This window comes from Melopsittacus undulatus, chromosome 13 (assembly GCF_012275295.1).
Source record: "Melopsittacus undulatus isolate bMelUnd1 chromosome 13, bMelUnd1.mat.Z, whole genome shotgun sequence".
Classification (NCBI taxonomy): domain Eukaryota; kingdom Metazoa; phylum Chordata; class Aves; order Psittaciformes; family Psittaculidae; genus Melopsittacus; species Melopsittacus undulatus.
The window spans coordinates 8,080,331-8,106,088 of NC_047539.1; the positions used below are offsets into that span (position 1 = coordinate 8,080,331).

Below are 25,758 nucleotides of genomic sequence, written 5' to 3' on the forward strand. Positions count from 1 at the left end.
TCACCGGCCGCCGTACTTCCGCGACCTTCCCGGCGTCCTCTGCGGCGGCGGCTGCAGGAGCGGGTTTGAATAGCGGCTCGGTGGGTGTCCCCGTGGGTCTGGGCCGCTTCACCGTCCGCCCTCCTTTCCTCAGCGGCAGTGTGGGGACGTCCCCGGTGCAAGTCTCGGCTGTTCGGATGCTGTGAGCGCAGGCGGAACGTGGGGCGGGCCGGGTGTGGGCTGTGCGGCTGGGACCCCCTCACACGGGCGCGTCGTGCGAGGCCCGAGGACAGCTTCAGCGACAGGAGGAGCAGAGGCAAAGCCTCAGTCGTGATAGAGTTTTAACAGCGTTATGTGTCGGGTCCTGCTGATTTCTTAATTCCCAGAGCGGATGAAGGAGATGCGCACCTGGCTGCCTCTGCACATCGCTTTTAGTTTAAACCTCTGCAAAACTTTAGGCATGGGCATGCCCTTGATCTGCTTTCCGTTGACACTGATGGTTTTTGTACAGGCCGTGTACCTGAAGCAATGCCTTAAGCTGTCGTGCTGATCTGTTTTCTTATCTTTACAGTATGCTATTTCCTTTTTAGGTATATAATAATAATAATAGCAGTACTGCAACAGTCTTCTTGTGGTTCATGGTGTGAGCCTCATTGGCTGTAGTGGTGCTCCTCAACTCTCTATGGTGGTGTGTAAAAGAACAATATAAATTGTAAAATTTGCCTTAAATGACAGGATTTGATACCATCCATGTGAGTGCACAATGTGCTTTCCATGCATGACCTAGGATTGCTTTTGAGAGGCGGAAATAATGTTTGATTCTTATGTTTATAGTTGTCATTGTAAGGAAAAGACAAATAATTGGAATTTCATAATCAAGCCTGTGTGATGGGACCAAGCAAGGCAACTGTGTCTGATGCTACATTTGCATTCGCTACCCAGCTCTACAGGAACAAAGCAAAGGCTTTACAAACACAGGTATTATTTGACTTCTGCAGCGATGCTGAATTGGCTTTCATTTGTGATTGTTACAGAAAGATGACTATGACCAACTGAGATTGACAGTCACTAGCAGGCTGTCTTCATACTTGCTTTCATGATGCTCTCATACATAATCTTCACACTGCCTTTTTGTTAGGGTATAGACCAGAAATCACATCTGTAAATATAATTTATAAAATGATCTAAATGTTTAATTCAAAATAACTTTTAATAATGGTATTTGTCTCAGTGGATGGAATACCTTGCGTGCATTGCAGAAGTACTGTCATGACAGAATGCATTCTAGTATGAAAGAAGGTCTGTTTTATTTACTTTTCAACACTATAGGCACATTCCCTGTGGAAAGTGTCCTTTGTAACATTAGATCTATTTGGTTTTTTTTACACTTTGGAACAGCTCCAGTTCAACAGAAATGTTCCTGCAGCTCCAGAGAACCTGGCTCTCCAATTCTCTAACCCTCGTCCAATTATAATAGAAAAACTGAAGGCATCCAATAATCAGAGAAATCTGAGTGGAAGTGAGGACCCCAGCATGAGAAGCTCTGGCATATTTTCAGTGGTATCTGAAGAGAGACTAAAATTGGCTCTTCAGCTAGCCAAAAGGGACATAAAACGAAGACAACTTGAAGAGCAAGTGAAACAGCAAGTATGTGGGGATGCTGCCAGTAAACCTCTATTGGCCCAGAAGTCACAACAGCAGAAGGCTGAAGTATTTGAAATCCCAGAAAATAAAAATGCCCTCAAGTCTCAAACTTGCTTGAAATATCAGCAGAAGCTTGGTCAGGCATCCAAAGTGGAGACTGCCACCTCTGGGGCTAAAGTTTATCTCTACACACCAAATAAGGGAACGCTAATACCGGCTGGTCTGGGCTCTCCACCCAGTCATGGCACAGGGCCAGCCCCCAAGCCAAGCATCAACAAAAAAGAAGATAAAAGCATGCAGGAAGTCCGACGGCTGCACAAGGAGCTGAGGAACTATGTCCAGAAAATTGAAGAATTGACAAAAAAAGGTAAGAACAATCAAGAACAGTCATGGGATGAAAAGGCAATCACTTACTACCTCCCACAAGTAGATGCAATGCCCAGCTAACCTGTGAGCAATGGCTACCTTCCTTCCCAAAAAAGTTCATTGTTATTGCTGAGCATGGTGTGGAGCATCCCTTTGGTCAGTTGGGGTCAGCTGTCCCAGCCATGTCCCCTCCTAGTTTCTTGCACGCACCCAGGCTATGCACTGATAGGGCATAGTTAGTGCTGTGCAAGTATGGCTCAACAATAGCCAGAACACTGGGATGCTATCAACACTTTTAGTCATAAATCCAAACCAGCAACATACTGGTGATCCTGAAGAAGACCAACTCCATGGCAGCCAGCCCCAGTGCACACAACATTGGTTCTTTTGTAACAACTACTTGAAAGTTTAGCTGTTCCTAACTTTGAGTGCTTTACCTGCATTGCTGTCATAAAACTAAGAGATCACGTTGTTTTGGAAGCTATAACTAATAGGCTATATTATATAAGAATGTTTTGTCAAATTCTAGATAGAAACATGATGTAGAGTTAAGCTAGTTTGCATTACTGCTCAAGGGAGCACTGCAAAAATGATCCCTTGTGTATTGGTTCTGCATGAAAGAGGCTTATTGCTAAACTTTGTTTGTTCTCATGTCTTAATTAGGATTTTTGCAGGTTAAATTAAGACATAAAACTGTTTCATTTCATGCTTTTTAGGTGGAGAGAGAGAAATTTTAGATCCTGATAAAGAGCAGCGAGTTTGTGCTAGGAGACGGGAGCAAGCTGCACGGTCAGCTCGGATGCTTTATGTACTCCAGCAACAGGTAAGAATCAGCATTTTGAATTGGGATGCATAGTAGTTAGCTTATTGTGATGAATTTGACAGAAATGAACTGAAACATAAGAAATTTGATCTGCTTATCTCTGAACTTCCATAGCATTCTAGTTCAGGTCTGAATGGTGTCACTAATTTCTCTCATGACTGGACAGATATGAGCATCATCAGTGGTAAATTTAAACTTTGACTCGGACATTATAGTGAAGATTAATTGTTCATTTATAGACACAGAACTCATTCTGACTGACTTTCCCCTGTTCCCCTATTTCTTGTTAAACAGGTAAAAGAAATTCAGGATGATTTAGAGAAACTGAGTCCTCGTAAAGTCAAACATACGAAAAAGGTAAGATGTAATTATCCTTCAGGCTGTGAGTAATTGAGAGGAAGCTATCTACCTAATTGGGTTTGTCTAGGGTACACCTGAGCCCTCTCTAGAAGTGAGACTCTCTTTGTATCTTGCGCCTTTCATCTCATTCTCACAGAACTATGTCTCACATGGTCTGATACTGCCTTTGCTGCTTCCCTCTTCTCAGTTCTTGCCCACCTACAGCAAACCAAAGAGGAAGGCTGTTGGTCTGCTTTTATGTGGCTCCTAATTCCTTCTTCATTCCACTTCCTTTTCTGAATAACACTGGGCTCTACTCTTGCCCACTTTTTTTAACTTTCCATTGATGTCACTCAGTCTTGTCAGCCCCTTTGTGCTTTTCTTCTCTGATTGACATCTTTCAGAAAGATAGTACTGAGATTATGCTTAGTTTTTGGCCGGTACTGTCCTGTTGTTCTGTTGTGCTTCTCCAACATATGTATTTTATTCTGTAATAAAAAGTGGAGGAAGGAGAATGTTCTATGTTTGTGCAATTGTTGCACATCAGGATCAAGCCCGTAACTATCGTCCTCTGCTAGCATAGGTAGTAGAAACATCTGAATACATTATAACCAGACTATTTTATCTGAAGCTAGCATGATACTTGATATGAGTACTGGTGTGTAGTACTTTAGTAGGTTACTTAAGTGCCTGTTTTGTTTTATCTCACGAATGCCCTCATATCCATCAGAATTATCCCAAGCCTGAGTGTTTCTCCATGAAATATTGGTGACAGTTCTTCAAATAATATCAATATTCATAGAAACTGTAGCTATTAAAACATTTATTTTTCATGTTCTAGTCTCGAGCAGCATCCAGGTTGGCAGCGGCACACAGAGGAGCTGTACGAGCCTTGCAGGCATTTGCCAATCAGTTTACAGATCAAACAGAGCAGCAGATTCCTACCCACTACAAGGAACTGGGCAGTCTCATTCGACAACTGTCTCTCTGTTCTGCCAAACTAGAAGTGGATTCTTCTATTTCAGATGTTATCCTAGATATTTTGCTGCAAGTTGAAGTAAGAAAAAACACTCTGGTTTTGCTAAGCAGAAAAGACATAGTGAAATACAAAACTGTAAACTATGTTGTGTGTTCATGAATGGCAGAATATTGAACTGGAGTTTGGGGAGTTTTGCTGTTAGTTGTTTGTTTTTTTTTTTTAAGGATGTATTTTCACATCTATAAATGCATTCCTAAGTAATGGTGGCATAAAATAGACTTGCATCCTAAACACGGAAGCTACCTGATGCCCTTCTTGTTGATGCCCTTGCAATGCCTTTTGTTAGTGATATCTGATGTCTTAAAACATGTTGTTGGTATAATAGAAAAGTTCTGATTAACGTTTCCTGCTGTAATTCCCACCAACAAGACTATTTTTTTTTTACGTAAGAGCCTATGGAACCTGAACTATTATAAAACCAGTATTTTAATTAATTTGAATGAAAGCAACTGATACCGTAGTCATATTTTCCTTAAAATATTGTTCTAACTGTAAGAGCTGTGTTTTCAGTTTTATTGTTCTGCAATGCTTATGAGAACAGTAACAGTTCTCATAAGAACTGTTACTGAGAACAGTAACAGTAACAGTGCTGACTGCCTGGGAATTGCAAAGGAGGTAGAATTATTTGAGTTTGGACTTTGCATTGGAAGATGTGTCTGTCTTCCCTGAGTTGTGTGGGCTTTTGTCGTTTTGTCTGTAGCCTTTGTGTCCATTTTTGAACATGCTGTAAGCAGATAATTTGCTGGGAGTCAATTGTAAGTACAAAACCACAAGTCTTTTCTGTAAGGTTTAAGTTAATACTACAAAGAAGCTTCTGCAGGAACAAGCTGTCAGGAATAATCACTACCACAAAAAACAGAATCACATCAAAAAAGTTCCAACTACCTAGAATCTCTGAATTTTCTGTCTCACTATTACATCAGTTTTACTGAGAGAGTAATTAACATTCTAAATATATGGTGCAGGATCTAGATTCACTGCTGGAAAAGAAACAAACACCCCAAAAAATGAAGAAGTGTATTTCATCATCTCAGGGCAAATCTCCAAGGAACACTGAGACATTTCCATCCAGAAAGCAGCTTGTATCTCCAAAACGGGAAAACAAATGTCTCATTTTAAAGGGACAACGTGGCCAAGAACCTAGAAAACCTCCAGCTGCCGGGAGTCTCTCAACTGGTTTGTGTTTTGAATTCTAAAATACGTTTTTATCAGTTAACTTGCCACCTCCTCTCAGTTTTGTAGTGTGTTAGGTATTGTCAGTCAGAAGTGCATGACAGCTCATATGTAGTCCTTAGACTCACGCAGCCTTGTTAGGTGTTTTTTTTCAGCTGTTCTCTGAGAACGTCAGGCTGCAGGTTTATAAGCCTCCTTATAACTGTGTTATTATTATCATGTTCTGCCTTTTTTGTCTATTTCTTTTACTGTGGGTTGAACTTGGATTGGCTTTCCACAGGTACACCTAAATTGCAGTTTACAAGCTGACATTAATGATGCATACAGAATATTTCCAAATACCTACCTACCTAGTACTGTGTAGGTACATTATTCTGGAGTGCAAAGTTGCTGACTGTTAGCAAATCTCCAACAAAACTATTGTTGCTTAACTGTTTACAGTGAAAAGATTAACTCAAGTCTTGGCTCAGAATTTCTTTGATTTGTGCAGTTTTTTTGCTTTTGAGGGGGGTGGCTCTGTTTTATTCTTGCCAGTTCATAAACATTAATGTCTTCTGCCCAGTAATCACAGTTTCAGCACCTAGAGACACATTAACTGATTGTTAAGCTGAAGACACTGGTTTTTTTCCACTATTAGTTTGCCATGCAACCATTTCAATGATTTATTTATTGAAAAATAAGTTACTTTGTTTCTTTAACTTCATAGAATACTTAGGGTTGGAAAGGGCCTTAAGATCATCTGGTTCCAGCCCCCCTGCCATGGGCAGGGACACCTCACACTAAACCATATCACCCAAGGCTTCATCCAAGCTGGCCTTGAACACTGCCAGGGATGGAGCATTCACTACCTCCCTGGGCAACCCATTCCAGTACCTCAGCACCCTAACAGTAAAGAATTTCTTCCTTATATCCAATCTAAACCTCTGCTGTTTAAGTTTTAACCCGTTACCCCTTGTCCTATCACTACAGTCCCTAATGAATAGTCTGTCACCAGCACCCCTATAGGCCCCCTTCAGATACTTTCATATGTGCAAGGAAGTGGGCTTTATTCTTTCTCATGGTGTTAGAGATAAATTTACCACCTGAAATATTTTGCCGCCTCATGTAAGCCATTGTAGCTTATTGCATTATTACATAACCTATATGAATTGGTTTTCTTCTTTAAGGTATCATTCTCATACCTCGTCCTGTTTTTTACTAGAATAGTATTTCTTTCTAGCCCTAGGAAAGGGCATTCAAGAAGTATGCTTAGTTGAAAACTTATTTTTCATACATGTTGTAAATATTTCAGCACTTCAGAAGGCAAACAGTTGTGCTCGGATGTTGCACAATAAATTCCAAGAAGACAGTAAACCACCTGCTCCAGAGAAAAATGCCACTTCACAAGGAAGCACAGATGCATTGCTGAGACGTAGAGCTGTGATAAAAGATCCCATGCTTGAAGGTGTCCCATTGAAGAAGAAAGGTGTGTTATTGCCTGCAAAATCACAGGTACAGAAGTCATGAAAGAACTTATGCTTTTTTTACTTCTGGGATTTGTTGTATAATGGAAGATGCTGTGCAGCTTTGCACTTCCTCACAACCTTTTTATGCCGATCTAGGAGGCAGAGAGGGATAAATTGTGTAATTTGCCTACAGTATTTCTTGTGGTTATGACTATTTTATCAGCTGTTTTCTGAGAGTAGTGTTACTGTTGCTTGGAAAGGTGCCTTACAACGAGGACCAATAAGTAACAGCATTAGCAAGGAAAACTTTTAGCAAAACTAGTTTCATGTTTGAAATTAGTGTGGTTGTTTTTCAACTTAAAAGCTGGAATATTTTCCTCTTATTGGTCATTCTCTGTCATGAAAAATGCAGTTGGTGGTAATGTTGTGTTAATGTTTCTAGGAGGAGACAATTTGGGCAAATTTAGAATCATAAAATCATACAATAGTTAAGGTTGGAAATTACCTTAAGATCAAGTTCTTTTCCTTTCCTTTCCTTTCTTTCCTTTCTTTCCTCTTGAAAATCAGGTTGCCATAGTAACATAGACATATATGTATGTAACTTTTACTACTTCCTGTATCTATGCATGCAGCTGTGAGCAGGAAAGTTAAGCATTTCAGTAATTCATACTGAGGGGATGAATCTAAGAGTCCTTGTAGTAAATACAAATATGGTGATATTTTAGTTTCATGGCTGAATAAAATGTTACTGTGGAAACCTTCTGTTTGGAACTGTTCCAAGTTAATGTCAAGTATAAGCGTAAAAATCTGAAAATAAGTTTTTTCCCATGAAGGGCAACATTGGAAATCTTGGAACTGTTTGCAAAGAGAAGAGTTGTAGGATTAAGCATATGTTCTGTTCAGGCACAGTTGTACATCCCTTTAAGTCATGTCAACTGTGCAACAAAGCAAATAGGCAGGACTTCAAGACAAATTCTGATGCAGAATGTAAAATACTTTAAAAATTCAACAACTGGAATATGTGTTTTTAATGTGCTTGTGCTTATTTCAAGGGAACACCGAAATCTGTAAAATCAAGAGAGATGCAGCCTCAAGGAAAGCATGCCCGATTTCAAGAGACAACTATAGCTTTCCAGCTAAAAGAGAACAAACGACTTGCTAGGGAGAGTAGAATACCCCGCACGCCTCCAAACCCTGCACACCCACCTCTCGCACCTAAGTGGTACGTTCACAGAGGAGTAGAACCTGTCTTTACCCTGATTTCCTGTGGAAATGCTGCTGTATCTGTACTAATAAGTGGGATGGATTTGGCCTGGCTGTCAGACCATGAAGGCAGGTGGCACAGCACAGGTTGCTACCTGCTAGTTGTATGCTTCTCCCAGCTGGCACAAAGTGGTCTTATACATACAGCCTGGGAAGAGCCATTGCTTTATGATTTTTTTATGGATCAGGTTCAAGTATTGTCTGGAAGTTGCCATCCAAACTGTGCTAGGCAGGGTGTTGTCTGAAACACACAGTATACAGAATGGATATTTACTGCACCGTGGTAAGAAAGGAAATATTTCCCTGTTCCAAAAAGAATATATATCTTTGTCCTAGCCAGTAATAGAGTGTAGTCTTGTTTATTTTAAGCTATGTTTGGCATACGAGACCAGGGCTCCCCGAATTAGCTTTGGAACTACTGTCTGTGGCAATTGGAGCGGGAAATCCACATGCTGGTCCAGCTGCTGCATCTGTACTGAGCAGTGTGCATGGTAAGACAGCAAGCCTGTCTTTCCATGCAGTGTTTGTGAGTAGTCATGAAGTTGCCTGTTTGCCAGTAGCAGAAATGTAACTAAAGGTCCCTGGTTCTTAACAGAATTTCCTGGTGCATATGGTGTTAAAGTCAGCATTAATTTTGTCTCTAAAGTGTTTTGCAAGTTTTCAAAACTAATATTCAGAATCACATTATTTCATTCTTCAGTTGTTAAAATGCCCATTTTGTAACCCTCTATGCTGCTGGTTTATTTTTTAAGACTAGCATGACCTGAAGCAGAAACTTTGGAAGAGTGAGTGTTCTCACTGACCTTAGTAGAGGAGAAATGAAAAAATACAAAAGTAGTTATTTGGTTTGAAGAGCTAATAAATGATGTCAGATGTGATGTCGTCTCCTCACCACTCCACCAGTCCCCAGAAAAGGACATTTATGTGGTTTTTTTAAAGTTCCTGTTGTCATACCATGTTTCAGGATGGCATTGTCATTTGTTTTGCGTAGGTCACGGAGTGCTTCTCCAACACAGTATGCAAAGAGAGCTGAGAAGGCAGTGTGCGAGCCCTTAAAACCTCTGTCATATAGGACACAGGTAGTACAGTCAAGCTCATGCCACTGTTTGAAGGATGCCTTTAGAGCTGAAAAAGATTTATATAGGGGCAACACAGTATCTTTTCAAATCATATTTATGTAGTCAACAGAGTTTTGGACATTTGGAGAGTGTATTTCCATTTCAGTGTGTGGGCCTTGAATGGAGTTATAGATTTTGGCAAAGCTGTGTTAAATTTTCCTTTTTTTTTTTTGTTAGCTTCTTATCAAGTAGATGCATTTTTAAATTGGTTTTGAGTGGTTGTAACAGTCCCATGCTGAACATGACTGAACTTGATAAGATTGGCTCAATGATTCTTATAATACCATATTTAATGACTAAATAAATTTGGACCAGTAATATTAATGGCTAGTACTATAGAAAGCTTTATTAGTGTGAGAGGTTTTATGCTTTATTTAGAAAATGAATCTCTCCTTGGAAACAAACTCATTTGAAGGAGTCTTCATTTATAAATCACTTTTTAACTCATACATATGAGAAGGTGTATTCTACCTGTATGTCATAGAGTAAAGCTGTTTGACATTTAAGATTACTTTTAATTTTTGCCATATCGCAGAATGCATCTGGAAGTGTAGTACTGATTTCCCAAACTTAGCAATTTCAACTTACATAAGCCATATCTTTAAAAATGTGCCTTCTAAAGTATTGTTTGGTAACCACATACAATATGAAACAATGAAAAAGTTCTTTCTAACATTGTCTTTTTTCTGGTTTTTTTTTCTTGATGTGACCTTGAATGAATGTGGTTGCTTACGGGGAAAGATGTTTTCTTTTAAAGTAATGTAGGTAAATGAATAATGAAATCGCTAACTGGCAAAATTGGATGTAACTGAAAGCTACAGCTGTGGCCTGGATTCTATATATTTACTTATACCCACCTGGAGCTGCTCTGAGGCTGTTCCTGTATGAGAAGTTAAATGTGTGTGTAGTGTTCTGTGAGATGAGTGAAGCATTTGCTTCACTGTATTGAATTCTTGGGTGATCTCTGAACCTGTGACAGTTTTGTCTTCTATTTGGGAACAAGATTGTGTAGCAAGTGTTTTCCATATTCATTGGTTTTATTGATTTGGCTTACTGTATGGGTCGAAAATTTATTTGGATTTTCATTGAAGAGAAAAGTTGAATGGCAGTTGGACTATTTCCATGAGCTGCTGGAAGAAATGTTCTTTCCCCTCAGTTATTTGGGGCTTTTTTGTTTGGGTTTTTTTTTCCTTTCTTTCTTGCGTTGCCAGGGGGGGAATGTTTTGGTTTTATTGGTTGGTTTGGTGGTGATCTGGTTTGGGTTTTTGTTTCGTTTTAATAGCAGGTTGCAGAAAATGCAGATACTCTGAGTGAAAAGTTATTGAATGATCCTTTAGAAGATACTGCTCAGGAACTGTGGAGTATGGAGCAGCATGAGCAACTCCAGAGCAAGGCTCTGCCTGTGGCTGACACTCACAATCTGGAGTCAATGCTGGAAAGAATGGAAGAAATTGAAGTAAGATTTTTCTCTCTTGGATGGTCTCATTAGTGCTAATTTCTAGTTTTATTACCCATAAGTTGTAATATCTGTAAGTATCTACATTCTTAAATGAAGCAAGGTCTGACTGGGTTAATGCCTGAAATGAAAGACTTGGAAGGAATTTGGACTTCCAGCAAAACACTGTGAAAATGGAAGAAGGTTTGCTCTAATGGTTTTATTGCTAGCTTTAAAGCCCTTAGACCTGAGTTTGCTTCCCACCTCAAGATTTTATGGGTTGGGTCATATATGAATGGGACAATCAGTATGGCGATTATGTTGATTATGTTGATTGTCTCCCAGATTGGAAAGTATTTGAATATGATTTTTTTGTGTGTGTGCTCTGGGATCCCAGTATTCCAGGAGCATGAGCATCTCGAGGAAATACGCTCTGACAATTCAGAATATTTCACAGGGCAGCATGGGGAAAGTCAGACAAATACATGGTTATCTGTATCCCTTATTTATCCATCTTTCTGTGTAAATATAATGGGGTCATGAATTCCTTGACTTGAACTTTCTCATTTATTGCTTTCTTAATTTTTGATATTTTTATCAGCTTTCCTACACTTTCTGGTTCAAGTCCCATTTCAACCTTCCTGTTCAGTGAAATATATTATAATACAGATCTACAGAGCTTAGTGCCATTCTAGAGATCTATTTGTAACTTGGAAGCATGAAGTTACATTGTGTAGGGTCTTTATCATATGAGGTACTTAAGCACGCATTTGATTTTTCTGTTGGTAGTAACAAGGGCCCTTCAGTTGTTCGTCTAGCTGCTGTTGAGCTGAAATGGGAGCAGTTGTCATGCTACTGACTAGTTACATCTTCCAAGAATGGCATTTTGAATGAGAGCAGTATCTGTGATTTCATGCCCCTACTGCTTTTGTGTGTTAACTAGGCAAAATAAGCTTACTTTGACCACAGAGGATCATGACCTGCTTTCTGATTGGGTCAAAACAGCCAGTACAGCTGAACTGCTGTGTGTTAATTGATGGAATTTGTATGTTCAAAACCAGAGATACCAGGAGGCTGTACGCAGGAGATTCACCCGCATTGTATACAGTGATTTGGAGTTCTGGGCTCAGGAAGACAAAATGGGTAAGTGTCTTTTTAATGCAACTCATTTTTTCTGTAATCTGTATTTTTAAATTCATGTTGTGAAGTAAAAATAATTCGATTATGTGTGATCAAATAACATCATCCAGACACATTTTTTACTATAGGTGCCCCTTTCAGAAGACTGTTTCTAAAATCTTGTTCTAAAATCAGTATTGTAAAGGGGAAGAATTTCATCTGAGAACTGGCTGCCATTTTCTTATTGCTTTTGTTGGGGCTGCATTTGGGTGGAAAAACCTACTAGTGCAGTTTACCTGAAGGATAGGAATCTAACACATTCTTCCAATCATCAAGTAACTTTGAATGTTGTCCCTTTTCTAGGCATTTGCATTCCTTAGCTTAAATGTTTTCTACTAAAATGTAATGATTTTCATGCAGTGAAGGTGATATTCCATAAGTACATACCTTCCAATGCACTACTTGAATTTACTGCAGAGGACAGCTAATTTACTAAGTCTGAGGCCTAATCCTAAAGCCACTTGTTTTCCTGTTAAGCTCTGCATGTCTTCTCTGTCTTCAGTTTTGAGATACTGGCAAATCTGTAAATTTTAATCTTGAGAAGAGTATTTAGTGTGTTCTCATTTGACTTGATTTCTTTGAAACACCATTAGCTACATAGCAGTGATCATTTTCATACTAATGATTTCCAAACTATTTAGAGTTAACAAGCTGAGGTAAGGTATGAAGTCTCTGTCCTGCTGTCAATTTGCTTAGGCAGAAGCAAGCAGATACTTACCTTCTAGTTTGCTTTTCCTGTTTCTCCCCCTTCCCCCCTTTATTTTAATAAACTATTGGTTTAAATGGTTTAGAGTTCAAGAGTAAATGTTAGGTAAATATTAAGATAGGAGTGAACCCATGACAGTTTAATGTTTTTCTGGCAATACATAATTGATAATAATTAAGTTACTTAAGTTTAGAAGATTTTTCTCGTTCCTTATTCCTTTCAAGTGATGGTGATACTGGTTTTAGATCTTGTCGCATACATGCAAGTTTAATTTTTGCAGCATCAGAACATCTGGTCTTTTTCTCTACAGAATTCACTCTCCAACATGCTTCAGCAAAAAGTATTTAATCCTTGAAAGAAAACCATGATTTTGTTGCGCCCAGTTCACATTAATCACATTTTTCTTGCTTGTTTTTATTGGATAGAAAAATAAATGAATCAATGTAAAGTCCTTCAGATGAAAAATAACTAACTTTTCACATCAATTTTTAATTGAGAAGGACCAAAGTAATATTAGTTGGAAATTGCTCACTAGTGAAAGGTAGCATTCCAAACAATAGCTTGATGATTCCATACATAAGTGTACATACTTTAATATTGTTTACCACAATGGCATGCTAATAAGAATGACTTATGCTTGCTGTTTTTCCCATCTTTCTGCTCTGTTCTTTATCTTACTATTAGATTGAGTACAATAATGAAGCTACATTGATTTTTCAAGCTGAGTATCTGATCACATACTGACTTTAATGGAATGGTGTTTTATACCAGTTAGAAAATCTCCAAATAAGACTGGTGAAGCTTAGCCCAAGTCTTGTTGGATTTTTTTCCCATGTCTTGTATTTACTGCCAAGCTCAATACATTACATAGTTTTAGAGTGGTGTTTTCTGTCTCTTCAGTAGAAGTGCCCACTGACACAACAAGCTATACTAAAGGTAGGATTTCTAAAATGCTCAGCTTTAATACACTGAGCTCGTGGAAATTTTACATTGAACATACATATCAGTACTTGAGGCTCAGTACTTCACTTATCTGAAAGACTTCCTCTTAAAAGAAGCAAAAGTCTTTGTGAGGACTTACCTGCAGTAAATATATTTTTTCTCTTCCAAAGAAACAATTTCAAATGTTTTCTTCCTTCTAGAACAGCAAATTGCATCAATAGCTGACAGACCTGCATCTCCTCCTCCAATTCAAATAACCACAGTAAGCAGATGCACAGAGCCAGAAACAGACGCTGTATTTGAAAAACCTTTTGATGGCAAGTAAGTAGAATATTTGGCCCTACACTAGGCTGTGGTGACTATCAGCTGTGTGTCTTCATTACAGAAAATTGTAGTTACTGTTTGAAGAGATTTTCTGGTCATTCAACAAGATATTCAAAATCTGGTTCTGGCTTAATGACCATTTCATTTTTCCAGTGGTACTGAGGAAAACAAAGAAGCAGAGGAGAAATTGCAGCCTGGAAATGACATTCTGCTGCCCTTGACTCGTAACTCTCTACAGAAAGATGGCTGTGTGCCTCTTTCTGTGCCAAAACATATGCTTCAGAGCATCTTGGATTATAACAGCAGATACAAGCATCACTTAAAGCTTATTTCCCATGAGGCAGTCGGCAGTTTCAATCCATGGCAGATTGCTGAGAGGTATGTGAAGTATCTTTGTGTTTCTGATGTGAATATATCAGCTGCTGGACAGGTTTTTCTGTCCTTCAGGGAAAGTCATTGGGAGGGGGACATTTAAATTCCATATTGAAAGCCCGAAGCCTGTTGGACTGTTTCTCTACGTGGTGTTCATGGGAGGAAAGGGTATGGGAGCAGAATGACCTGGAGGAGTGATGATTTTTCACATCTTTCTATGGTGTTACCACAGAAACAACTGTGTGAAATATAGGGTGACTAAAGTTATTTTCAGAATTCTATCATCAACAGGTAAATTGAAGGAAAACAAAACAAAGTTTTTGTGAGTGAAAAAAGTAATAAAGCCCTGTAAATGACCATGCAAGTTTTAATCTTTGTGGTGAGGGATTATGTAGTAGCATTAAAATCAGTGATACAGTTCATTTGAGTGGCATTTGGCATCTACATTAGTGTTTCCCAGAACAGGTCCTGCAGTATTGGAGATTATTTGCATGAGTGAAGTTAATCATGTGTGGTGATGGTTTGCTCAATTAGGCAGAGGTTTTAGTAACTGTGGTTAGACCACTCTATTTGAATTTCCCTGAAATATGCCTTGTCAGTTCTCAGTACTGTCATTCTGCCTTCTAAACTGTACTGCTGTTTACAGTTGATGTGATGATGGGTAGTTCAAAGAGTGGCACCTTCTTGGGATTGGCAGATGAAATGGTAGTAATCTCTCCTGACAGCTGAATTCCACTGTTGCCATGTGATACATGTTGTTCCTTGGAATTAAACTGCAGTGCTGTACAGCATGCTTCGTTGACTTATCCTTACCATCAGAGGGCATTACAAATCTTTTTCCATAAAATCGTATCCCAGCATGTTTAAAAGAAACGCTCCTGTGCCATGGTCAGAAGGTCTTAGGAAGACTAACAGACTAACTTATGATGTTTTAGAATATATGCAAAACTGAAGAACAGTTTTCAAGAAGCCAGTAAGCAATTGGGTTCTTACACTAAAATAGTTTTTCCTTCTGTAACATCTGTTACAGTGCTCCAGAGATCACTGAAAAGTGAAATTTCTCCTCTCACTTTTTTCTTAAACTTTATTGCTTTCAGTAAGGCCTGATTTGGTGGCAGCTGAAATCAGTAAGAAGCTTCCTATTTGCTTCAACGGCCTTTGGATGAGCACCACAGCATGTCAGCTCTTATTCCTACTGCAGGATGAATATCTAAGAGCTTGAAAAAACAAAACAACTGAGGTCTCTTAACCCTTTAACTCAAAGTGTGTCCTTTTCTATGACCCAGATTGAGGATAGAATTTCTGGTATCTTACGGAACACACATCAGAACATGTATCACCTATTTTCCTGGGGTAAACAGTAGAAAGTACGAAAAACTTAGTTTTGCTTTCTGAAATCAGAGCATTTGTAGCAGTGGAATGAATGACTGGAATCTGGAATTTTACTTTCTGAACCTTTTTCTTTTTCCTCTCCCTCAGTCTTGCAGAGGAGTTAACAGAAGAAGCCCTGTGTGATGTGGCAGCAGAGCTGCAGGATGTTTGTGAGGATTATGCAGAAGCTGTATTCACGTCCGAGTTTTTGCAGCCAGAGCAGTAAAGGCTTTCAGATCTGCCCCATTATCAAATGTAATGTCAGCCTCGGTTGTAATGGTCTTATCAGATGATGTAATTTTTTGTGTTTTTTAGAAATCTGTGAGGTTCTGTTCACCAAAGGAATTGAATTCATAAAGGATTTGCCTCAGGTTTTTATAAAACCATTATCATAATGTTTTCCTTTTCAGACTTTGTTGTACTGCATTTTTCAGGACTTTTGTGTTTTTAGCCAGTGTTTCAACAGAATGAAGTAAACTGTGACAGGTAAAGTTTATGTATTTTGATAAGAATACTGATCTGTTTGTATGCCTGTATTATTTCATTCATTTTAATGTATGGTTTTCTTAATAGAATAAAATACTGTGAGAACGACTGGTTTCAAGCAGTGTCATCGACTTAGCTGTACTGTGCCTCAATTTTCTGCTTTAAGTGGAGAGAATCTGCCTTATCTACCTCAGAAGGGAGCTGTGGGGTTTAGTTTAGTGTTCTTTGTGAAACTAGTTGAATATATCTGATAGTTGTGTTGGAAGAATGAAGCATTATTGGTATTTCTAAAGCCAAGATGGAACAGTCCAGAGTAAAATCTGTTTAATTTGCTGTTTAGGGCTTTCGGACTCATTTAAGAAACATGTTGTCTGACCATCACACTTAGCATATATACTAGGGTTGGTTCTTTTGAGGATGTGCCTATCCAAAGGAAGGATTTTCGTGGCACAGCATTAAGTTGATGTAAACACTTGTCACTCATCATGCTCACAGGCCACGAGCCTGATTGGGCTCTTGCAGTCAGCTTCTGAATGTAGTACCTATTCTGCTGATTTCTGAAATATCGCTAGTACATTATGCACAGGCAAATGAGACCTTTCAATAGAAGCATATCATGGAGATTTTCTTCCTTTTTTTTTTTCCTCAAGTTACTCTAAAATACTATTATTTTATCAGTATTTAGTGATCCAGCCTCATTCCTTGCTCTTAAGAATCCCACATATAGAGAACAATAAAATAAATGAACAGTTGGCATTTCTGCAATGTTGAATTGTTTATTTCAAGTAATCAAAGTGCTAGTTTGGGAGGGAGCAGTGAGTAATAATTACTTCTGGTAGTATTCAGGCCTTAAGATAACCCAAACCCCAACATGACAGTTGACATGTCCTTTGACAAATTCATTTTCTCCAATACTGTTCAACCTATAACAGAATAATTTTTAACCTTCTAAGATTTATTTTTATTTCCTCTAATTAGAACATACATTTAAAAAATATTGTTTTTATTGAAGTCTGGTTTACTGTTTTGTTTGTCTTGAAATCTGCACCGAATGTAATGATGTAAATGTTAGTGCTGATGTGTGACTTTGATTTCTGTAATTTAAACACTACCTTTTTTTATTTCTGAGGTTATAGAGATAAGTGTGGTTTTAAGTCCAGAAGATTTAAAGTCATAGTGTCTCTATGTATGTATACATATATATATACACACATGCTTGTCAAAGTGTTTTCAAGTTATTTCATTTTCTAATAAACTGCACTTGTTTCTTAGGCCTGAACTTAGTTTTAATTTAAGAGAACTTCCATCTGAACCTGTTTGGAATAGTCAGCACCCAACAAGCAAGGGAGTATATGGCAGCATTACATGAGTCAGACTACCAGCCAATATGCCTTGAAGCAATGTGGTCATCTATCAAGGTAAACATACTTCCTCTTAAATCCCCATGATACCATGGTATCCTCTGACTGCTGATGCCAAAGTGAACTTTTATTCTGGGTGAGAATTTGGTGGCATTTGTGTGCCGCCTTGGAGCAGAGATGTGCGGAGAGTGAAGGCTTTATGTAGGATCTCTGACTTTCACACTCTTCGATCCTTCCTAAGGAATTTAACTAAAGGATATTGTAATGCATTATTTGCACAGGCAAGCTAGACAATAGCAAAGTTTCTACTCTGTGAAATTTCAGAGTTGTAGGGATTCATCTGAATGTGAGTCTGCATGGCATTTTTCGTAAGGGACAAACTGGCATTGAGCTGGAAAACATTATACACGTACATAATTCTTGTTGCAGTATGTTGACAGTGACTATATATGGACCTGAAACGTGCAGCCGTAATACCACTGCATAACTAATATGCATCTACATACTACACAGCTGTGTAAACTGGCAATACACTTATTTAAAGCAGTGTCATGTGCCTCAGTCTGTACTTTAAAGCTAAGTCATGGGAGAGTACCAGAAGCAGTTTCAGATATAAAGAGTGTTTTAGTGGTATATGTAGTGAAGCACACATTTTCTTGCAGATTTCATTGTAAGATCTTTGCAGGCCTGGTGTTGGTTTTTGGTTTTGTTTGGTTTTTTTTTTGTCTTGGCTCTTTATGTACAAGTTTCTTCAGTGTCAGAGCTATGAGAAGGATGATGCAAAAACAACATGAAAGAATTCAGTAATTCTATAGACATGTGGATGACTCCAGCAAATACCAATTGCTGCTGTCATATGTAGCTGAAGTAAAATTTAAGTTTACAGAGTGGGTCAGGGTGGCTTAGGTGATGGCTGGTAGAAGAATATTAGTTTGATGCAAGGGCAGTGGCATATACTGGGTGCACCAAGAGGCATTAACCCCCCTGCCTAACCTGCCTGGGACCTCTGCCTGTGACCAAGAGTACCCCTTGCAGTCAGGCAAATCCCTTGTGCTTGCTGAAATTGTGCTGCAGGTGCAGCCATGTCCTCCCTGGTCCCTGCTCATCCAGACTTGCTTGACCTTGACTCCAACTCATTGGCTTTGTGATCTGGTGATGCCTGGACTGTCAGTGCAACCTATGACTGTCGCCTTCCTGCCTTGCTCAGGTGCTGTGGGACTGTGTCCTGCTGGTGCAGTCACTTTCCCAGGCTGTGCCATGGACACCCTTGGCTCCCAGCTTGTCCTCCCTCCTGGAGCAGCTGTGCTCCTCTTTCCTGGTGGATAACCAGGTGTGCAGGGAGCAACAAAGCTGGAAGCTGAGGGGTGACTCCAGAAATCCTCTGTGAGGACCCTGAAGACAGATTTGCATTCTGCGAGCTGCTCATGCAGCTCCTGAAATCATACAATCTGCCCTGTAAATATTTAACCATAGGAATTAAATCACATGCTTCTGGGAGTGAGGTAGTTATGGCAACAGCAGCTGCTCTACCAGTGCTTTGGAGAGCTGCTGTTTTCTACTAATGCTGGACCTAATTCAGCTTCCATTAATGTCAATGTAAGAGCATAATTGAACTTGTTCTTCTTCGGCTTGTTATGTCTCTGAGTTACTCCTGGAGGTGAACTTTCTGCACATCCTGCTTCTCTATGTGTCCATCAGTAAAGGGGCTCTGCTCATGACGTATGTGTCCATCAGTAAAGGGCCTCTGTTCATGATGTATGTGTCCATCAGTAAAGGGGCTCTGAAGACAGGCTGAGAAAGTTGGGGCTGTTCAGCCTGGAGAAGAGAAGGCTGCATGGAGACCTCATAGCAGCCTTCCAGTATCTGAAGGGGGCCTACAGGGATGCTGGTGAGGGACTGTTCATTAGGGACTGTAGTGATAGGACAAGGGGTAACGGGTTAAAACTTAAACGGGGAGGTTTAGATTGGATACAAGGAAGAAATTCTTTACTGTTAGGATGGTGAGGCACTGGAATGGGTTGCCCAGGAGGGTAGTGAATGCTCCATCCCTGGCAGTGTTCAAGGCCAGGTTGGATGAAGCCTTGGGTGATATGGTTTAGTGTGAGGTGTCCCTGCTCATGGCAGGGGGGTTGGAACTGGATGATCTTAAGGTCCTTTCCAACCCTAACTGTTCTATGATTCTATGATGTATGTGTCCATCAGTTATCTGCCAAATACAAGATCTGCTTCAGTATGTCTTCTCTAAGTAGGTCCTGAAAGAACATGATAGTTAGGTTTTGGTTGTTTTTTTTTCTTCCTCAGATGACACCACATTCTCTCTTACAGAATGTTTGAAGTACTAGATTGCACTTTGTTTTAAGATGGTAGTCTGGTCTGATTAAAAAGAAGCAGGGTGAAGGACAGTGGTCCCAACTGGTCATTTATCATCTGTTTCCTTATGCTTTGCCTGTGTGTTTGTGTCTGCTGGTTGTCTTTTGCATAACAGAGGTTACAGCATAGTGGTAAAAGGACTGAGCAGTATTTTTAAGGACGGATTTTTAATATATTTACTTTCATTTTAACTGTTCTTTAAGCAGCTCCCTGGTTTGCCAAGATGTGTGTAAAAATTGCTGAACTCTGAGCTAATTCGTGAGCTACATGAGTTTTCCTTCAATCAAATTCTTACTGTACCACATATACCTTGTAAATCTAGCTATAGATTCCAGCTTTAAAACCAACACAGAATATGGTCTCACTGCATCAAGTTTGCAGTCAGTGCTTTCGTTTTGCCCCATTTTCCCTCAGTGGAGATTTATATTTTCAGCCTGTGCCAAAAGCACACTCACAGAAGACAAGGGTCATGCTACAAAGTGGGGTACATGCCACAGGTGATGGTGCTGCTGCTGTGTCTAGTAGTTCAAGGGGCTAAGACGAAGCAGTCTTACAGTAGCCATGGGAAGGTAAGAGCCATAGTCCTGTGTGGGAGTAAAGGAGCCAGCTGGGTTGGACTGACCACAGCTGCAGTGACTGCTGTTACTGGTTCTAGCCTGTATGAGCAGGTATTGAGGGTGAAAATGCTGCAGCTTGGGACTGTGCAGGACCATGTACTTGCTGTTTCCACCTCTCTCTGCAGAAGGCATTGCTGGAATACTTTGTGTGTTTCCTTCTGGGACTGAGAAAACTGCCCAGGAACCAGCTGGAGGAGTGAGATTGGTCCCCACTCTGAGCTCAGATTTCTGGAGCAGGCCAGTGCTCTAGAGATTGGTGTAGGTAGACTTCCTCTGGGGAATACAGAGTGGACCAGACTGTTAGAATAGTGTGAGAACTGGGGGAGGAATGGAATAAAGAGAAAGCATGAGTTATGTCTCAGTATCTCTCAAGTCATGCTCAATTAGCTGTTAGGAATGTTTTCTCAGGACCTAGATAACATAGATTAATTCTTTTAATGGCACTTTGTATACAGTGAGAACTGTAACCTTTTCTTATGCATTAAGCATTCATCTTCCACCCTCTAATACCCTAAAGCTCTGTGGGTGACAGAGCTTGGCTCACACTGGAGATTTTTGAAGCTGCTTGGTAGCGCTTTGGGCTCGTGCCCAAAATCAATTGGGACTGGATGTCATTGATTCTCTCAAGGATCTATTTCAGTGCTATTTCTTGTAACCCTGTTACATAAACCTGACCTTGTGCCAGCCTGCTTGGCTGGGAGTGAATGCAGCCCTGATCTGAAAGGGCTGGATCAGTGTGTAACAGCACCCTGTTGCAAAGCAATAAACCTGCAGGACTGAAAGCTTGAAGGATGCTCTAGCCTGCTAAGTCCTTTGTTTAATCTCAGCCTTGTCACTGTGTGATGTAGGGTGGGCTTATTAATTGTGGAAGACTTAGAAGTGGGGAGAGGGGGAAGCATAGAGGGTGTCCTATAAAGAAGATTCTTCTGTGTTAGCTGATTAGAATTCCTTTATTGTTTCCTCTTTTGGGAAAGGTTTTGGCTTTCTGTATATGTGCTGGAGTTGAGGAAACAGTAAGGTTTAATAGGTTTGGAGGCCAGGAAAGGCTATAACTTAGATAATTTTGTGAGTAAAATGTCTGTCCATTCCCCACTGTACCCTACATTATCCCTGTAGTTGTAAAAGTCCTTCAGCAGGGGTCTACGTGGGATTAGTAGCTGCACAGGGCCTCTCTGCGGGCTGTGTTTGAATTGGAAATCAAAGTATATCAATGGAGGTTTTTGGCTGGTGTTTCAAGGTGCTGAGGCCAGAAGGAACCATGTCAGCCCTGTGCCCTGCACTCTGCTGCAGCAGTGACAGCTTTGGGCTTAGCAGGTCTGTGGGCTGACAGCAAAGAGCTGGTCTGGCCCAGCTGAAGACTGCTCTGAGGCCATCAGTAACTTGGCAGGCTGCTTTTTGTACAGTGAACCCCATGAGGGTACCTGAATGGACTGTTGTGTTCTGCTCAGCTCGTTCTCGGGCACATCTGGGCTGTTCATACCTGACATACCACAAAGCCTGTCTCTGTGGGCTGATTATGGAAAAATAGATGATGAAAAAGGAGGGGGTTGGAAATCGTAGTGGGCTTGGCCAGGAAAACCAGTGTCTCCTTAGTCTGTCCTCTCCGCTGACAGCTGAAAGGAAACTGGCTGTTCCTGGTAATGTGCATTAACTCCATTAGGCCCTTTTCATTTTTGTATTGTTGTTCATTAGATCTTGATTTATATTGATAGGAAAGATGTACCTCAGGCTATGCAAGATGCCTTTGGAGTTTACTCTCTCTTTGAAATGGAAGCAGTGCCAATTGGTTATCACTTGTTTATAGCTGTCTAAATTCTTATTCTGTAATGCATTTGTCCCTGAGCAAGTGGTAGAGAGTGAAATTATCTTGATAAACCAAATGCAAAGCAAAAGAACAACCAGTGCTGCTGAAGTCAGGGGCAGAAAATGCTGATTAACGAAAAATATTAAATTGCCATTCTTTTTCTGCTGCACCCTCTGTGTCTTCAGGGAAGTTTTGCTCAGCCTTGTAATGAGCAGAACAAAAGCTTAAGACGTCTCACTTGCATCTGCCTGATAGAAATGCAGCAATCCCAGATTTTTGCAGGCTTTGACCTCTGGTGGAAATCTGAGTCTCATTTATTTATTTATTGAAGTGTTTTAATCTTTTATGTTTGGCTATTCCTTTCCTTCTGTGAGTCACACGTCAGAATAGCAGTGTTAGGAGGGTTGATTTCTGGGGAGCTGGTCTTCAGTTGTCCCAGTGAATTCTTGGTAGAGACAAGCTCCTGCAATTTCAGTTTGTGCTTAACGCTCAGCAATTGTCAGTATTTGGCCTTCTGTTTGGGGCAGCTGTGAAGAACTTGGCCTTCATATTATAAAAAGCTAGTTCACCATCAAGGTGTTTTCACTGGAAATTGCATTTGTCTCTGAGGTTTGTAAATGTGGCAGAAATTCAAATGAAAGGTTATGCCCTACACAGTTGGCTGTTGTCTTTTAATCGGGAAAAGAAGCTTGTTCTGAATATGGAACTAAGTAGCATGAATTAAGGTAAAGGTAAGGCTGCTGCTGCTTTCTCCCTCAATCCCCATCCCTCTTGCTTCCCTTCCCTGCCTCTGCAACCAGACTGAGTATTTAGGCTGAGGAAAGATCCAGCCAACCAGAACAGGGTGACCAGGAAGGAGACACAGAGCAAGTAAGCTTCTTTAAAAGGCAAAGAAAGAAAAGCTGTTGTTAGGACTTCCAGTGTAGGTTTCTAACCACCTCAGGAGCACATGCTTAACAATGATTATATCAGCAGGAGGTGGCACCATCCGTGTCAGTTATTAATAAACCTCTTAAAATGCCCATGCTGACTCTTTTTCCTCCTATTTTTTTTAACTCACTGTAGCAATTTGTCACTTTTTGAGCTGGCACAGAACAGGAAGTCTACAGTGTTAGTGAAATATAAAGAGCGCTGTTCCAATGGACCCAAATTGAGATGCTCCAGGGAGATCAAGATGTGCAATTCCATACAGGCAGCTCCTTCAGTTGTCTCTTAGAGTGTCCCGAAATCTGCCTGAAATAGAACCAACCATATGAGATGAAGGCTGCCCAGAGAATAATACGAAGAAATCAAATAAAAGTCAGCAACTAGCACGTTTGTTCCCTTTCTGAAACATCTTTTGCTTCTCCAGCAGCCCTCCCTAGCCTTGGGTTTTGGGGGTAGGTTGTGGAGTGATGGTGTGCAGGCTTAAAATATATGCTGTTGAGGTCCAGGGACTTTGCTTTTCTGCTTTGTGACGAAGCTGTTGACAGTGTGTTTGTTCTCTGAATCTAAGCCCAAAGAAACTTGTCTTCTAATCCAGATTTCAGTCCGTTTCTAGAACACGACAAACGGCCTGGAAGCAGTTGCAGGCTTGGACTTTTCCTGCAGGCACAGCCAGCATTCCCCAGGGCTGGGGTGAAAGTTAGTGTCCTCTTGTACCTTGTGGGTTTTGCTAAGAAGGAGTCCAGCCCCATTACTAGTCTAAGACCAGCAGAAACTTGCTGCCTAGCCCCAGAGGGAGTGAGGCTCTGGATCAGTGTCAGTGTTGTGGGGAAAGATGCAATGGATTTATTTTGCCTTGTGTATGTTTAGTCCTGTGGGCAGTGCGAACTGACTGTTTAGGCAGTGAATTATGCAGAAGCAGAACAAGTGGAAGAGCAAGTCTCTCTCCACAACAACCTTGCTGCTGGGTTGAATCTTACCCAAGCATCTGAATACCATGAATGTCTGCTTAATGCACCTGGCTGGTACCAACAGGGAATGAGTTGTGGCAAGGAGGCAGGGGGAAAAAATATCTGCAATCCAGTCATGTTTTTTGAAAACTCACCAGGATGAAGAGAGTGTCAAAAAATTGTCAAACTCCCTTTTGTCACAGAAGAGGAAAGGCTGACTGTGACCTGGAGTAGCTGAGCCTGAGGCTCATGAAGGAGCTTGAAAATATCAGCCTTGGAAGCATAGTTTCTGCATGCTCGACGTTGTTTCTCCCATGCATTACACAAATGGTTCTGTAGCCTTCTCTTGATGGGTACTGATAAATAAGAGGGCTATGGATGTCACCAAGGGAAATGATGTGCATGGAGTTGCCCAGCATATGCACAGCAGGCTGTATGTGAATGTCTCCATCCTGCTGTGTAGGGCAGATATAACTTCAGCTACTCTTCTCTGCCCAATTCCTTGGGCTCCGTTCCCTTACTTCACTCACAATGGGGCTGGAGTGTGAGCACGGTTCACCCTGGTTTGTCTGTCATGCAGCGAGCTCTCCACAAGCCTGGCTGGGTGCTGGGAGCTGCGGACCTGTGGCAGAGCTCAGCTACTTGAAGTGTTGCTCCCAGCAGCAGGGTGAACAGTTTGCCCTAGCTGAGACTGGCCTGTGCCTGAGCAAGCCAGTGGAATTGAGGTTGGGTATGTCTGTGCACACAGCTGCTGTGCTGCAGAACAGGAATGCTCCACAGATGCTTTCAAAAAGCCTGGTATCACGGTTTCTCCCTCTCTCCTCAGCATTTCAGTTAGGAAGCAGATGACTAAAAATAGCTTACTGTCTGAAGCATGCAGAGCTGTGCTGTCGCATTACTCCTTTAACATTTAATGTTTGTTCTCCTGACTGTATGCAGTTGTTTGTTGTTTGGTTTTGTTTTCTGTGGTGTTTTTGGGGGGTTGTTTTTATTAAAACCCAGTCCTTCATTTAGTTAAAAAAAAAAAGATGGATTTAGGATCAGGCTGATATTCATCAATGAATCTTATTGCGCTTATCCATAGTCCTTCCTCCTACTGGTCTTTCCTAACATTTTGCTCTGCTATGGACCAGCAGTCAGGCTCTGGGAAGAGGCTTCCTAGCAATGCATCAAGCCACTGTAATGTTTTAAGGAAAACACACTGTCTTTATGAAAATAAACATTGGGAAACCAATAGACTTTTCCACATTGAAAGAACAGATGCTGTGTTCTTATCCACTGTAACGGAGAGACTCTGCAACTTTATCACCATCTTCTTTTTTTTACAGCCACACATCCAGCTTCAGCTGCGAAGCTGAGTATTTCTGGTGTCAGTGAGTGCAACTGTAGTAAAAAAGGCTGTACGAGGTCTTTATGGTATCGGAGATTAACCAGAGCTAGGAGCAACCTGGCAACATCCCAGCCTCCTCACCAAGCCATGTACCTTCTGGCTAGACAATTTGCTGTACCTGGGAATACCATAAAGTTGCCCATCCATTGCTGTCTTCTGTTATGCCTCTGATTATGATTTAGTCCCCTTTGTTTTTTGACAGAATGCTGCTCTCCTCTAAAGTGCTGAGCTCTAACATGTCCTGTCTCTTTTTTATTTTGGCTGTGGGTAGCATGAAAACAGTGCAGAGGCCTCTTAAACTATATGAGGTTATGTTCCAAGTGTTGCTATCTCAAGGC

General features: G+C 40.6%; 1 protein-coding gene across 4 annotated transcripts; it reads left to right on the plus strand.

Annotated features, from left to right (window-relative positions):
* Positions 1-50: 50 nt before the first annotated feature.
* KIAA0753 (KIAA0753 ortholog) lies at positions 51-17,208 on the plus strand. Of its 4 annotated transcripts, none has more exons than XM_034069059.1 (15): positions 51-80; positions 814-957; positions 1,378-1,990; positions 2,706-2,812; positions 3,107-3,169; positions 3,993-4,208; positions 5,156-5,366; positions 6,655-6,854; positions 7,861-8,030; positions 9,063-9,150; positions 10,472-10,645; positions 11,686-11,767; positions 13,652-13,772; positions 13,929-14,153; positions 15,627-17,208. In XM_034069059.1, the coding sequence occupies exons 2-15, from the start codon at positions 868-870 to the stop codon at positions 15,742-15,744; spliced, it is 2,478 nt and encodes an 825-aa protein (XP_033924950.1). In that variant the 5' UTR covers positions 51-80; positions 814-867; the 3' UTR covers positions 15,745-17,208. The 4 variants fall into 4 exon arrangements, with proteins under 4 accessions (XP_033924950.1, XP_012985823.2, XP_030909588.2 ...); XM_013130369.3 differs by lacking the exon at positions 51-80 and adding an exon at positions 101-181; XM_031053728.2 differs by lacking the exon at positions 51-80 and adding an exon at positions 101-181 and having other exon boundaries at positions 10,475-10,645.
* The last annotated feature ends 8,550 nt before the right edge of the window (positions 17,209-25,758 follow it).